At 36.2% G+C, this 17,500-nt stretch overlaps 1 protein-coding gene across 1 annotated transcript in view; it reads right to left on the bottom strand.

Annotated features, from left to right (window-relative positions):
* LOC125654160 (uncharacterized) overlaps positions 1–17,500 on the bottom strand; it is a 95,713-nt gene that overhangs the window by 58,944 nt on the left and 19,269 nt on the right. Inside the window, exons 11-14 of the mRNA XM_056145909.1 lie at positions 14,256–14,370; positions 9,622–9,706; positions 6,318–6,506; positions 4,631–4,753 (exon numbers count right to left, since the gene is read on the bottom strand). Of these exons, the coding sequence (XP_056001884.1) occupies positions 4,631–4,753; positions 6,318–6,506; positions 9,622–9,706; positions 14,256–14,370 (512 nt within the window). The remainder of the gene's footprint in view (positions 1–4,630; positions 4,754–6,317; positions 6,507–9,621; positions 9,707–14,255; positions 14,371–17,500) is intronic.

The raw sequence follows: 17,500 nt of genomic DNA on the forward strand, positions 1-17,500 counted from the left end.
CTCCAGGACCAGCGTAAAACAGTTAGTTATTACCAAACATCATTATACAGTAAAACACAGTTATAGCAAACCTCCAGGACCAACGTAAAACAGTTCATTATAACCAAACTTCATTATACAGAACAACACAGTTATAGTGAACCTCCAGGACCAGCGTAAAACAGTTTGTTATAACCAAACTTCATTATACAGTAAAACATGGTTATAGCAAACCTCTAGGACCAGTGTAAAACAGATCATTGTTCAAGCAAACTTCATTATACAGTAACAAGATGTACTGTGAGCAATGCTCACTAAGAATACCCCCCGCTTACCCCAATCTCCCAAAGGGTGTTGTTAATAGGTATAAATTACCTCTTTCCTGAGTGTAAAAATATGGTATGCATTTGTAGAAGAAAATGGAAGATATAGTCCAAACACAAATCCATGGCATAAACCTATAATTTTGACCTTGAGATCAAAGGTCAAGGTCATAAAGAGGTCATGAATGTACATGACACATAGTCTCATGGTGATACACCCATGTCTTATGGTATGACTATGTCAAAACCCTATAATCAATTTTGACCTTGAGGTCAAAGTTCAAGGTCATATACAGGTCATGAAGGTACTCGACACATTGTCTCATGGTGATACACTCATGTGTCAAATATGATATGCCTATGTCAAAGAACAAAGAAGTCATGGCCCGGACATGAATCCATTGTAAAAACCTTTAATTTTGACCTTGAGGTCAAGGTCATATGGAGGTCATGAAGGTACATGACACATCGTCTCCTGGTGATACACTCATGTGTCAAATATGGTATGCCTATGTCAAAGAACAAAGAAGTTATGGCCCGGACACGAATCCATTGTAAAAAACCTTTAATTTTGACCTTGAGGTCAAGAGTCAAGGTCATATGGAGGTCATGAAGGTACATGACACATTGTCTCATGGTGATACACTCATGTGTCAAATATGATATGCCTATGTCAAAGAACAAAGAAGTTATGGCCCGGACACAAATCCATTGTAAAAAACCTTTAATTTTGACCTTGAGGTCAAGGGTCAAGGTCATATAGAGGTCATGAAGGTACATGACACATCGTCTCATGGTGATCTACCTGTGTGCCAAATATGGTATGCCTAAGTCAAAGAACAAAGAAGTTATGGCCCGGACACGAATCTGCACAGACAGACAGACGGACGGACAGACAGACAGAGTGATTCCTATATACCCCCCAGAACTTCGTTCGGGGGGAATAATAACAAACCTCTAGGACCTGCGTAAAACAGTTCGTTATAACCAAACTTCATTATACAGTAAAACACGGTTATAGTAAACTGCTATTTCCTCCCACAAGGAAAACAATATCCCTTTGCACTAAGCGTGAATTCATCATAAGTGTCTTCATTATCTGTGTGTTTTACTGTATAATATGTAAGTAATGAACCTGAGGTATAAAACTGATCTGTCAGATTTTGGAATTAAATCTGTGACCTCCAAATATTGTAGTTATAAAACATGAAAAGGCTACTCTGGGTAAATTGTAATTCAGGGGAACGACTGATCATTTTCAATATATTTGAAGTTCAAAAGATAAACACACTTCAAGTTGATCTCTAGTTTGTTTAGGAAAAACAAAATTGTGACTTTAATCTAATAAATCTATGCAAACCTGAATCAAATTTGGTAATTTGACAGTTATAATTTTGTAAAAATATTGTAAATAAAATGATCCATATTGGATTTCATTATAGTGCAGCACTTCCTAAATTGAGGCAATTTTTTTTTCCCATCACCACGTTAAAACCAAGGACGGTTAGGAATCTGAAATTAAATTCATTACCATCGAACATCCGATGAAAATGTGGCAGGTATAGATCTGGTCTAGGAACATCAATTACCTGCATGGTAACAAATTCACTCACCATGACAACTGGCGTGGAGTACTGCTGATATAATTATATTGAAAACAACTCCTGTAATTAGCTCAGCAGACTATTAATCTACTTCAAATTAAGATACATGACTTCAAATTATCAAAAATTTAAGACCTGGCAAAATCAATCTCTTAATTTTCCTGCTTCAACACATTTATAGAATAAACATGTAGCTATAAAAAACAAGAGTACCGCATATGGTACATAATATGCCCATGAAATGCTTACATAGGGTGTTTTTCTTGTGCTATAATTTGTATAACTTTGCTTCAGGTAGTATCAGCCATCATGAGGCTGTGACAAACTTTCATATGAACAAAGGTCTTAGCTTAAAAATCGAGATTTCCTCAAAATGGACCAAGTTCAACAACCTGTAATTTTTTCAAAAATGGAAGAAAATCGAAATCCTTCCCCAGATGCACATCTTCAATACCCATACAAACACTCCAAAAAATAAGATGGTCCTCACTTGAAAACTGGGAGGAGTTGGGCGGACAAATTATGTACCCTCCATAAAATATTAATTTCCAAATAGACTAAGTTCAGCAACCTGCAATTTTCTCAAAAATTGTAGAAAATCAAAATCCATCCCACATGCACATCTTCAGTACCTATACAAACACTCTACAAAACAAGAAGGTCCTCACTTGAAAACTGTGGGAGGAGTTGGGAGACAAATTATGTACCCTCCATAGAATATTAATTTCCAGATAGACTAAGTTCAACAACCTGTATTAAATTTTCTCAAAAATTGTAGAAAATCAAAATCCATCCCACATGCACATCTCCAATACCCATACAAACACTCCACAAAATAAGAAGGCTCTCACTTGAAAACTGTGGGAGGAGTAGGGCGGACAAATTATGTACCCTCCATATAATAATTATTTCCAAATAAAGGGGCAAAACTCCTGAAAAGAGGTCGAAATTGAACAAAATTGCAGTATGATCTAGAGTGACCCACAAAGAAGCTACACAGCAAGTTTCAGCATGATATGTGAAAGGGAAATGAAATTATAAAGAGAAAACCCCGAACGGGCGGACGGATGGACGGACAGACAGATGGACAGATGGATGGACAGATGGATGGACGGATGTACAGACATCGCTGTACCATAATACGTTCCATCTAAAGATGGTCTAAAGACGGGCGTATAAAAACATATATGCCAAGTCTTAAAAATACAATATTTTGATTATTTTGGGGGTTTTTTCATGGTAAAATATGGAAACACTTGAATAACTAAAGCTGTCAAGTAAAACAAAAAAAGACAATATCTATAGTCAGCACAAATTTTCACTGGTGTCAATGTCATCATGCCTAATTTGTCTAGATATTTGTCAAAATTGTATGAATCTTTAATGAAGGGACAATTCAAAGTTCCTGGATGGAAGTTCCCCTAAAAGTATTTTAAAGCTTAGTACTGTGACTGCAAAGATTGGTTGATCTAAAGTAAAATCAATAGATAAGTGAGTTGATGTCTCTGGATTGAGTGAAGTTGCATCTCTTCTCGTATATGTATGTCAAGGCCTTCATAAGTGAGGACAACAGGAGTCTCCTTACTGAAACCTTGGCCTTGCTGATGGATGTGTTTTCAAAGTTGCACACATTTAAACATCCGAGTACACATTTATTTTGGTTGATATTTAATTTGATACTGCAAACAGTCAGAAAAATGGAGCACTTCTCTGAGAGCTGCACAATAATGGGAATTTATTTTCACCAATTAATGCTCAAACAGCAAGGACTGTGAAAATTATACTTATATATATTGGTTGTGAATAGTTAGAGCTATACTTACTGCGAACCATCTGAAAGGCAAGCTAGCTAATACTATAAGCTTGTGGGACCTGTCTTCCAGAGTTATACGTAGTATATACATAGACAATGTTAACACTGAAACAACACAGTAAGCTAATGCTCAGCTTTTAAATGCTCTGCAAGAGAAATGTTTTGTTAGATCAAACTGTTTTAACTCTGCAGAAATTACATGTCTTAGCAAAATGCAGCTGCATGTTTAAATGGTTTTATTGCGGTCGAAGTGAAAATCTTCAAAAAAATGCAGGAAGTTACCGTGCTTGTAAACAGTGCATTATCACCAAACAAAAACCATAGAAAAGAACGATGATCATGATATAATCGAGGTTTAACTCAAATCCAAAAAAACAGGAACATATAGACAAAAGTTTTTTTTATCATGATAAGAAAACAAATTGAAAAAGTCATGATGGGGAAAAAAACAAGAGGTCGATCATGGGCTTCAACAGTCACCTGAGTACCATGTGCCGATCTGAATACTTTGGACATATAGTTTCTTCAAAATTCCTTGACAAAGATTGATAAGAAGCGATAATACAGATACTGCGATAAATACCAAAACATCGTCCCAGAATATGCAATCCAAAACTCATACTGAATTCCATAGACATACTCAATCCAAAAAACAGGACCAATTGAAACAAGACACCGAATCCCATAGACAGACTCAATCCCAAAACATGACCAAACCCATATACTAAATGCCTCTTAAGATATCAATTCTATTAAAGATTTTCATCAATGAAGGGAATCTTGAAATGTGCATAATTATGAGACAAGTAATCCACTAACTTTGCTTTTGTGAAGCAGTATGTTCTATAAGAACATGTATATTTTTTTTCTTATATTGCAACAGCAGATGTCCACGGTTGTATAGTACTAACCCTTCATCATCTAGGATGATCCAAGCAGATGATTTGGATATGATTTTTATGGCGGCATTGAAGAGATACGTCATGAGATGTTGAACTGTGATGTCTGCTGCTATCACTCCATGAACAGATTTACTAAAACAGAACAAGACGTTTTCAAATTTACCAATCTTACATCTGTAAAAAAAAAAAACACCAAGCTAAGGCCACATAAAATTGAAATTACGGTTCTCAGGCCCGCGCGCATCTGTTTTGAGGTGCCCGCATTGCAAATTTTATTGCATTTTTAATAAAATAAAAAGTAGGTAATGCGGCGACGTATCCGGAAAAAAAAATTCCGCATTCAATTTTTCAAAACTTCCGCATTATTCGGAGCTCCTCCTGTCTCAGTATACGAATAGCTGTATTTAGCAGAGAATACCGAATACCGGAAATCTTCGTTTGTCGTGCGCAATAAAGACTTCCGATGTATAACAACGTGGTTGCAGCATTATTTTGAGAATGTCTATTGTGTCAATAAGTATTCGACAAGGAGCAGTGTTCATTCTACAATGGACAATTATAGAGGGATATTCGGAGGGATGTACCTTCCTAGATCTTTATGAGGGTGTGAAAGCAATGAAGTTCGATTTGGGAAGCTGGACGTTTTCTGAGAAATTAAAAAATGCCGCTGTCTCCGTTAGTGTCGGTAAGAACAAGAACGAATTAGACTCTGCAATCATTACAAATAAAGTATCGTCAACGATACCTGTTTTCGGCCACTTTGTGAGATATACGGTGTGTGAAACCAAGCCCGCCGATGTTTCTGCACATTTCGACAATGATAGTGCCGATGATCATAATAATAATGCCAAGGATTGTCAAGAACCGGGAAGAGCCACCAGAAATATCAACGACGTGTTGGTTTTTAACGCACGTAAACTTTGCCTTCCAGAGCCATTCTCTGAAGATGCCAAAATTACAAACAATAAGCGAATTGTTTACAACAAAATTTTATATTTGTTGGGAAACGCAGGCTTGGGTTTTACACCAATGACAATAGATGAAGGTAAAGATTTCATAAATGCTTTAACTATAACTGTATTTGGACAATAGACCCATTTGTTTCATATGTATAGTGACGGTACAATAAAGAATTTGCTTGATGTTATATGTTTTATGTCAAGTTGGCAAATAAAAAAAAGCCCCCCTCATCTGTTTTGGTACGAATAAAAAGAAACAAAAAAAGCCTCCCTCCCTCATCTGTTTTTGAGAAAACTGGCCTGAGAACCAGAGAATTAATTTTATGTGGCCTAAGTTGCATTGATTTCAATTCTTATAAAACAATGACTTTACAAATTTACGTAAAGACACCTCGATAAAAAAATAAGGCAAAATATCTGGCAATATTACCTCCCCTCCCTCCCCCCATATTCTTCCACTAATTTTACACTCCCAACATACCAGTCATCTTGACGTTTATAACCAACAAAGACAAATTCAAGCCTTGAGTAATGATTTGACAATGGCAAATTCAAACCTTAAGTAACACCCTGACAATGATAAATAAAAACTCATGGATTTTAATGCTGACAGTACAATGAGATGGACAGAGAAAAATTTACTCGACAATGGTTAATTTACATCATTCATTCTTAAGTTGCAAACATACATTTCTAAAATAGAAAATGTAGAGAGACGAATATAAAATAAATTTTACCTCGTTTGATGGAATGCTTTGGCCAGCGTGACGAGAGATGTGTTCTGGTCAGGGTGAGCTATAAATACGTACTTCTGAGATTGACTAACTGCAGTTGTGTACCAGCGGTCCTCTCGGGGGTCATACAGGATGTCAGGTACTAGTGTTCCAGGAAAAACCTTAAAAACCCCATTCTCTGTCCCAATATACCTGTAAAAACATCAATACCTTAAACACCCCATTCTCTGTCACAATATACCTGTAAAACTGTCAACACACCTTAAACACCCCATTCTATGTCCCAATATACCTGTAAAACTGTCAACACACCTTAAACACCCCATTCTCTGTCACAATATACCTGTAAAAACATCAATACCTTAAACACCCCATTCTCTGTCACAATATACCTGTAAAACTGTCAACACACCTTAAACACCCCATTCTCTGTCACAATATACCTGTAAAAACATCAATACCTTAAACACCCCATTCTCTGTCACAATATACCTGTAAAACTGTCAACACACCTTAAACACCCCATTCTATGTCCCAATATACCTGTAAAACTGTCAACACACCTTAAACACCCCATTCTCTGTCACAATATACCTGTAAAAACATCAATACCTTAAACACCCCATTCTCTGTCACAATATACCTGTAAAACTGTCAACACACCTTAAACACCCCATTCTCTGTCACAATATACCTGTAAAAACATCAATACCTTAAACACCCCATTCTCTGTCACAATATACCTGTAAAACTGTCAACACACCTTAAACACCCCATTCTATGTCCCAATATACCTGTAAAACTGTCAACACACCTTAAACACTCCATTCTCTGTCACAATATACCTGTAAAAACATCAATACCTTAAACACCCCATTCTCTGTCACAATATACCTGTAAAACTGTCAACACACCTTAAACACCCCATTCTCTGTCCCAATATACCTGTAAAACTGTCAACACACCTTAAACACTCCATTCTCTATCACAATATACCTGTAAAAACATCAATACCTTAAACACCCCCATTTTCTGTCACAATATACCTGTAAAACTGTCAACACACCTTAAACACTCCATTCTCTGTCACAATATACCTGTAAAACTGTCAACACACCTTAAACACCCCATTCTCTGTCACAATATACCTGTAAGAACATCAATACCTTAAACACCCCATTCTCTGTCACAATATACCTGTAAAACTGTCAACACACCTTAAACACCCCATTTTATGTCCAAATATACCTGTAAAACTGTCAACACACCTTAAACACCCCATTCTCTGTCCCAATATACCTGTAAAACTGTCAACACACCTTAAACATCCCATTCTCTGTCACAATATACCTGTAAAACTGTCAACACACCTTAAACACCCCATTCTCTGTCACAATATACCTGTAAAACTGTCAACACACCTTAGACACCCCATTCTCTGTCACAATATACCTGTAAAACTGTCAACACACCTTAAACACTCCATTCTCTGTCACAATATACCTGTAAAACTGTCAATACACCTTAAACACCCCATTCTCTGTCACAATATACCTGTAAAACTGTCAACACACCTTAGACACCCCATTCTCTGTCACAATATACCTGTAAAAACATCAATACCTTAAAACACCCCATTCTCTGTCACAATATACCTGTAAAACTGTCAACACACCTTAAACACCACATTCTCTGTCCCAATATACCTGTAAAACTGTCAACACACCTTAAACACTCCATTCTCTGTCACAATATACCTGTAAAAACATCAATACCTTAAACACCCCATTCTCTGTCACAATATACCTGTAAAACTGTCAACACACCTTAAACACCCCATTCTCTGTCCCAATATACCTGTAAAACTGTCAACACACCTTAAACACTCCATTCTCTATCACAATATACCTGTAAAAACATCAATACCTTAAACACCCCCATTTTCTGTCACAATATACCTGTAAAACTGTCAACACACCTTAAACACTCCATTCTCTGTCACAATATACCTGTAAAACTGTCAACACACCTTAAACACCCCATTCTCTGTCACAATATACCTGTAAGAACATCAATACCTTAAACACCCCATTCTCTGTCACAATATACCTGTAAAACTGTCAACACACCTTAAACACCCCATTTTATGTCCAAATATACCTGTAAAACTGTCAACACACCTTAAACACCCCATTCTCTGTCCCAATATACCTGTAAAACTGTCAACACACCTTAAACACCCCATTTTATGTCCAAATATACCTGTAAAACTGTCAACACACCTTAAACACCCCATTCTCTGTCCCAATATACCTGTAAAACTGTCAACACACCTTAAACATCCCATTCTCTGTCACAATATACCTGTAAAACTGTCAACACACCTTAAACACCCCATTCTCTGTCACAATATACCTGTAAAACTGTCAACACACCTTAGACACCCCATTCTCTGTCACAATATACCTGTAAAACTGTCAACACACCTTAAACACTCCATTCTCTGTCACAATATACCTGTAAAACTGTCAATACACCTTAAACACCCCATTCTCTGTCACAATATACCTGTAAAACTGTCAACACACCTTAGACACCCCATTCTCTGTCACAATATACCTGTAAAAACATCAATACCTTAAAACACCCCATTCTCTGTCACAATATACCTGTAAAACTGTCAACACACCTTAAACACCCCATTCTCTGTCACAATATACCTGTAAAACTGTCAACACACCTTAAACACCACATTCTCTGTCCCAATATACCTGTAAAAACATCAACACAACCTAGTGACTTGGAATACTTATTCAACATTTTTTCAATATATACTCGAAACCATTATTTTTGCAATGATGCATAGAAGAAAATCAATTTTGTACCATTTTAAATAATTTGGATAGAGAAATATGCTCTATTACATTTGTTAACAACTTAAATTTAAAGTTGCACGTTAATGAAAAGGTGGAAATAGGTATGATAAAGTAATAAGGACAAAATTTACAAACATCTTATTGAACTTGAATGATAAGATCCCTGCTAACAGTACAGATCTATAAATTTACAAACATCTTATTGAACTTGAAGGACATTGTCCTTCAACATGCTACATGTAATGTCCACATCTACCTTAGACTACTGTCCATACATATCCCCCCTTCTGATTTTCAACATGGAAGAGATCAGAGAAATTTCTTCAATTAACAATGCTATCTTGTTCTTTTATTTGTCCATTATCGTTAATGACTGTTGTACAGTACAGCGCCCTCTGTCACTTCCTGTAACATTAAACGTGCTGCCTTACCTCCATATAGCATCTGTAGGTATCTTCCAATGGTCATCAATTTTGTTCATCAGCAACACATCACCCGCCACGGACTCTGTCACTCCTGTTATCAGACAATCAGAACTAGAGACCTACAGACAACATTAAGGCTCACCTGAGACGGAGATTTCTTCAACTTCTTTAAATCATATATATACATAGAGTCTCAACATTCAATAAGGGATTTAGATCTTACTTCTGTAGCAAGTAAGAGCCGTAACTCTGACGTTAAGAATAAGGGCCCCGCCACTGAGAACACCATGTTTTACGTAGCCTAGTACTAATGACACAGAATTCATTAATGTTTGTAATTACTGAGAGGAGTGATTGTGTTCTTTTCCCAGATCTGCGTAGCCTAGTACTAATGACACAGAATTCATTAATGTTTGTAATTACTGAGAGGAGTGATTGTGTTCTTTTCCCAGATCTGCGTAGCCTAGTACTAATGACACAGAATCCATTAATGTTTGTAATTACTGAGAGGAGTGATTGTGTTCTTTCCCCAGATCTGCGTAGCCTAGTACTAATGACACAGAATTCATTAATGTTTGTAATTACTGAGAGGAGTGATTGTGTTCTTTTCCCAGATCTACGTAGCCTAGTACTAATGACACAGAATTCATTAATGTTTGTAATTACAGACCCTGAAACGTGCTACTACACCAGTTGCACGGTACGGTACGGTACGCTTTATGAACGGTACGGTTCGTTTTCTGAACAGTACGGTTCGTTTCTTGCACGGTACGGTACGCTTCTTGAATGGTACGGTTCGCTTCTTGCACGGTACGGTTTGCTAAAATTAGCTGCACGCTTTGTGAACGGTTTGCACGTATTATTAATGAGGTGGGCGTGGCCTGAACGCTTTGACTTCGTATAAATTGTACGTTTCGATAGTTTGTTTTCACTCGATCGGTCTTATTTGGCTCTTTGATTATCGGCTGCAGGATTTGTGGTTATGTTAGAATGTGCACATGCGGAAATGAGACGTTATTTTTGATTGCTTCGATAGAATAATTCCATATTGATAACGTACATAAAAGTTATGAATAAAAGTTTTTAGAATTTGCTTAAGTCTAAGTCTTAATGGTTGTTATTACGTTTCAATTTGTTTTTCATTTCTCATCTTTATAAAAAGTTGTTACATGAACTGTTCCCCGACATGGGCGTGCGTAAGTGTAAAAACAAAGCGTATTATGTTTCCGGATATAAATTACAGTGCCTAAATTGGAAAAGTTTTTAAGAAGAAGTGAATTTTGTTTTGAATACACTAAAGTCGCAAATGACACAATGATTATTTTCTGCACTTCACATTTATTGTGATTTATCATCGGCACTATGAAAGATCCAGGATATCTGCACGTGAAGTTTGTACCATCTCGGTGATTTTCACAGTTGATAACCCAGCTTCGTCATGTTTGAGGATAATGCTTCGAATAGCTAGCGATAGTCTACGACCTCCTTTCCCATCGGGCGACATTGTGAAAATAATATACTGTGGCTGAAAAAGTGGGTCACGTGACATAAATTGCACGCTTTCTGCACGGTACAGTACGCTTTCGGGCTTTTGGGGGCGGAGTTTGCATAATATTATCCTGCACGCTTTCTGCACGGTACGGTACGCTTTTTGAACGATACGGTTCGTTTCTTGAACGGGACGGTACGTTTCTTGAACGGTACGGTTCGTTTTTTGCACGGTACGGTACGTTTCTTGAACGGTACGGTTCGTTTCTTGCACGGAACGGTTCGGTTCATTTTTAAGGTGTAGTAGCACGTTTCAGGGTCTGTACTGAGAGGAGTGATTGTGTTCTTTTCCCAGATCTGCGTAGCCTAGTACTAATGACACAGAATTCATTAATGTTTGTAATTACTGAGAGGAGTGATTGTGTTCTTTTCCCAGATCTGCGTAGCCTAGTACTAATGACACAGAATTCATTAATGTTTGTAATTACTGAGAGGAGTGATTGTGTTATTTTCCCAGATCTGCGTAGCCTAGTACTAATGACACAGAATCCATTAATGTTTGTAATTACTGAGAGGAGTGATTGTGTTCTTTTCCCAGATCTGCGTAGCCTAGTACTAATGACACAGAATTCATTAATGTTTGTAATTACTGAGAGGAGTGATTGTGATCTACATTTCTGTGTTCATCACTTCTACAGTAGGTGTCTGCTTTTTATAAACAAGTCCCCCTCTGTACAACACGAAGCTGTATGTTGTAAACTTTTTTGAATATTGTATAATAATTAAAAAGCAATGTTTGTGTGACCTTGACCTTTGACCTCACAACTCTAAGATATATAGAGGTCTTTCCTGAATAGTCAACTACCTTTGTGTAAAATATGAAAGCTTTATGTTGAAAACTAATCAAGATATCATGTCACAATGACAGTGAGGACGGACAGACGGATGAACGGACTATCCGAATCCTATAGGCAGGGTTTGACATTTACTTTTTTGAGCACTAGACCAGTCGGGCTACTTCAAATGATTTTTACTAGACCTGACTTTATATCCACTAGCCCTGACCAACTTTCCAGAAAAAAACCCTGATAGTTTCTCCATATTTAAATACTTCATGTAAATGACAAACGTTTACGACGTAATTTATTAACTTGATAAACACTTTATTATAGTCAATTCAAATAAACTGTTAAAAATTAAGATCGAGTAGATGTCGTAAAACATCACTACCGACCACGACTTATTTATTAGAACTAAAAATAGAGATTATTTCACCACACGGTTCAAGATTGGTAGTTTCTTGTTTATTATTTAACACGACCAGTCGGACTAGTAAATCGACATTTTACCCGACCGGACCTATCATTTAGTAGACTCGGTCGGTCGGACGTGCCTTAGTGTCAAACCCTGCCTATAGGGCTTCCGCATTCACGCTTAATTACTGAGTTATCATGTCATAATAGATGTACATACAGACAAAGTAATTTGACCCACAAATTTTTTAAATCACCTGGTTTTCTTTTATTGTAAAGTATTTTTGTTCAAAAATTTTTTTTTAAATGGTGAAAATTGTTTGAGTTATTTCACAACAAAAGTGTTGACGAACGAACACATGGACAATGCGATTCCCACAGGGCTCCCGCAATTTAAAATTAATTCAGTCAATCAGAGGCAATGTCAACCATCTCAAATTTCTGACCACATGAAAATTAATGAGGGCAAACCATGCAATTTTGTATCTGTTAATCAGTATAAAAAAAAACCTGTTGAAAGTTTTTCCCTATGAAAGTAACAAATTCCATTCATACCCACTAAAGAATTGAACTTGGCATGCATTTATTCTGGAGAGGGTGAAAATGTTAAAAGTTCATGTCAGACAGGCATACTTAACATGGACAAATTTTTATCAGTGAAGCTTACCGTATATACTCGCCTATAAGTCGGATTTTTGGGAGTCAATTTTTGGTCCAAAACTCTATGTCCGACTTATAGGCGCGTCCTAAGAAGATTGGTATTTTTCTGGGCGGCGTAATGTAGTGTTTTTTAAACAACTCCGACGATCATCATGGACTGCCACACAGATGATTATTGTTCACAAATATCTAGACATATTGTATTGTTTATGTATTTTAAAATTATGTATAAAGTAGAAGTATTTACATATTTTTATCTAGTTAAAAATTATTTACATACCGGTAACTAATACTTTCAATTCAACTAATCTATCGTTTATCGGTAAAATTGAATTACGAACCCGATTTAATATTGAAATATTCATATGTATACCAGCTGAAATATATTTCATAAAAGATTGAATATTGTTAACAGATAATTTAGATTATCATTCTTGACTCTTAAAAACTCTGTTGTTGATACAATGAATTATACCGGAATCCCACAATAACAGTTTTCGAGAGGCACGTGCCACTAAGTAAACACGGTTTCGGATACTGGTAATTAGGAGACCATAATTGCTTAGGTAAACAAGTGATCATCGCCCATAATAGATCAAGGGATGCGTTTAAACCCCAAACAGATATGGCTTGGATATTGAGCACCTCATAATTATTAATTTCTCAAAATATTATTTGAAACATAGGTAAAATGTCAACCGATTCTGACAAAAATTTGTACCGACTTTTAAGTGGGTCAATGACAAATTCCTACAAAATAACCTTAAAAAATACAACCGACTTATAGGCGGACCGACTTATAGGCGAGTATATACAGTACTTCAATGTAAAGATCAGGTGAGCTAAAAATATTATGAACATCAACTATCTACAGCAAGACAAGAGTAAACCATCATGGATGGGCATATCAATGTTACCAAATCAATCCTCAGCAAATGTGAATATTTTGATAATATAGTGTCCAGTGGCGGATCCAGAGGAGTGTTCTGGGGATCAGACCCCCTCCCCTTTCATCAGAAAATTTTGCTTAAAAAAGGTAAAAATAACGCATTTTGAGGATGGAACCGCCTTTGAAAACCAAAATTGATGGTAGAACCCCCCCCCCCCCCCCACCCCTTTTCAAAAATTGCTGGATCCACCCCTAGTGTCTCGTGTTTTAACAACTTGGGTTAAATCCTGTTATCATATCATCATCATTTCCTTAAATTCAAACAAACATAAAAGAATCGTGTATAGAACCTGCATGCTGTGAAAATCCTGTTGTGTTCTTGAAGATATTGTGAGCCTCTGAGTAGCTTTTGTTCTGCTCATACATCAAACTCTTCTCCAGGTCCCAGAAGGAACCCGGGGCAAACTAAAAACACAAATATCCACATCAATATCCTCGCTCTACAGAACCTCTCAAACTAAAAAACAAATATCCACATCAATGTCTCAATCTACATAACCTCTCAAACTAAAAACACAAATACCCACATCAATGTCTCGCTCTATAGAACCTCTCAAACTAAAATAAAAATATCCACATCAATGTCTCACTCTACAGAACCTCTCAAACTAAAAACACAAATATCCACATCAATGTCTCACTCAACAGAACCTCTCAAACTAAAAACACAAATATTCACATCAATGTCTCACTTTACAGAAACTCTCAAACAAAAACACAAATATCCACATCAATGTCCTCACTCTACAGAAACTCTCAAACAAAAACACAAATATTCACATCAATGTTTCACTCTACAGAACCTCTCAAACAAGAACACAAATATCCACATCAATGTCTCACTTTACAGAAACTCTCAAACAAAAACACAAATATCCACATCAATGTCTCACTCTACAGAACCTCTCAAACAAAAACACAAATATCCACATCAATGTCTCACTCTACAGAACCTCTCAAACTAAAAACACAAATATCCACATCAATGTCTCACTCTACAGAACCTCTCAAACTAAAAAAACAAATATCCACATCAATGTCTCGCTCTATAGAACCTCTCAAACTAAAATAAAAAATATCCACATCAATGTCTCACTCTACAGAACCTCTCAAACAAAAACACAAATATCCACATCAATGTCTCACTCTATAGAAACTCTCAAACTGAAAAACAAATATCCACATCAATGTCCTTGCTCTACAGAAACTCTCAAACAAAAACACAAATATCCACATCAATGTCCTCACTCTATAGAAACTCTCAAACTAAAAACACAAATATCCACATCAATGTCTCACTCTACAGAACCTCTCAAACTAAAAACACAAATACCCACATCAATGTCTCACTCTATAGAACCTCTCAAACTAAAAAACAAATATCCACATCAATGTCCTCACTCTACAGAACCTCTCAAACAAAAACACAAATATCCACATCAATGTCTCGCTCTACAGAACCTCTCAATCTAAAAAAACAAATATCAAATCAATGACTCACTCTACAGAACCTCTCAAACTAAAAAACAAATATCCACATCAATGTCTCACTCTATAGAACCTCTCAAACTAAAAACACAAATATCCACATCAATGTCCTCACTCTACAGAACCTCTCAAACTAAAAACACAAATATCCACATCAAAGTCTCACTCTATAGAAAATCTCAAACTAAAAAACAAATATCCACATCAATGTCCTCGCTCTACAGAAACTCTCAAACAAAAACACAAATATCCACATCAATGTCCTCACTCTACAGAAACTCTCAAACTAAAAAACAAATATCCACATCAATACCCTCACTCTACAGAAACTCTCAAACAAAAACACAAATATCAAATCAATGACTCACTCTACAGAACCTCTCAAACTAAAAAACAAATATCCACATCAATGTCTCACTCTATAGAACCTCTCAAACTAAAAACACAAATATCCACATCAATGACCTCACTATACAGAACCTCTCAAACTAAAAACACAAATATCCACATCAATGTCTCACTCTACAGAACCTCTCAAACTAAAAACACAAATATCCACATCAATGTCCTCGCTCTACAGAAACTCTCTCTGTACACTCTATATATAGAAACACTGAGTTATCTCCCTGTACACTCAATATATAGAAACACTGAGTTATCTCCCTGTATCTCCCTCAATCTACAGAAACTCTCAAACTAAAAACACAAATATCCACATCAATGTCCTCACTCTACAGAACCTCTCAAACTAAAAACACAAATACCCACATCAATGTCCTCACTCTATAGAAACTCTCAAACTAAAAACACAAATATCCACATCAATGTCTCACTCTACAGAACCTCTCAATCTAAAAAAACAAATATCCACATCAATGTCCTCACTCTACAGAACCTCTCAAACTAAAAACACAAATATCCACATCAATGTCTCACTCTATAGAAACTCTCAAACTAAAAAACAAATATCCACATCAATGTCTCACTCTACAGAAACTCTCAAACTAAAAACACAAATATCCACATCAATGTCTCACTCTATAGAACCTCTCAAACTAAAAAAAAATATCCACATCAATGTCCTCGCTCTACAGAACCTCTCAAATTAAAAACACAAATATCCACATCAATGTCCTCACTCTATAGAAACTCTCAAACTAAAAAACAAATATCCACATCAATGTCCTTGCTCTACAGAAACTCTCAAACAAAAACACAAATATCCACATCAATGTCCTCACTCTATAGAAACTCTCAAACTAAAAACACAAATATCCACATCAATGTCTCACTCTACAGAACCTCTCAAACTAAAAACACAAATACCCACATCAATGTCTCACTCTATAGAACCTCTCAAACTAAAAAACAAATATCCACATCAATGTCCTCACTCTACAGAACCTCTCAAACAAAAACACAAATATCCACATCAATGTCTCGCTCTACAGAACCTCTCAATCTAAAAAAACAAATATCAAATCAATGACTCACTCTACAGAACCTCTCAAACTAAAAAACAAATATCCACATCAATGTCTCACTCTATAGAACCTCTCAAACTAAAAACACAAATATCCACATCAATGTCCTCACTCTACAGAACCTCTCAAACAAAAACACAAATATCCACATCAATGTCCTCACTCTATTGAAACTCTCAAACTAAAAAACAAATATCCACATCAATACCCTCACTCTACAGAAACTCTCAAACAAAAACACAAATATCAAATCAATGACTCACTCTACAGAACCTCTCAAACTAAAAAACAAATATCCACATCAATGTCTCACTCTATAGAACCTCTCAAACTAAAAACACAAATATCCACATCAATGTCCTCACTCTACAGAACCTCTCAAACTAAAAACACAAATATCCACATCAATGTCTCACTCTACAGAAACTCTCAAACTAAAAACACAAATATCCACATCAATGTCCTCGCTCTACAGAAACTCTCTCTGTACACTCTATATATATAGAAACACTGAGTTATCTCCCTGTATCTCCCTCAATCTATAGAACCTCTCAATCTAAAAA

Source organism: Ostrea edulis, chromosome 7 (genome assembly GCF_947568905.1).
Source record: "Ostrea edulis chromosome 7, xbOstEdul1.1, whole genome shotgun sequence".
Taxonomy (NCBI): Eukaryota; Metazoa; Mollusca; class Bivalvia; order Ostreida; family Ostreidae; genus Ostrea; species Ostrea edulis.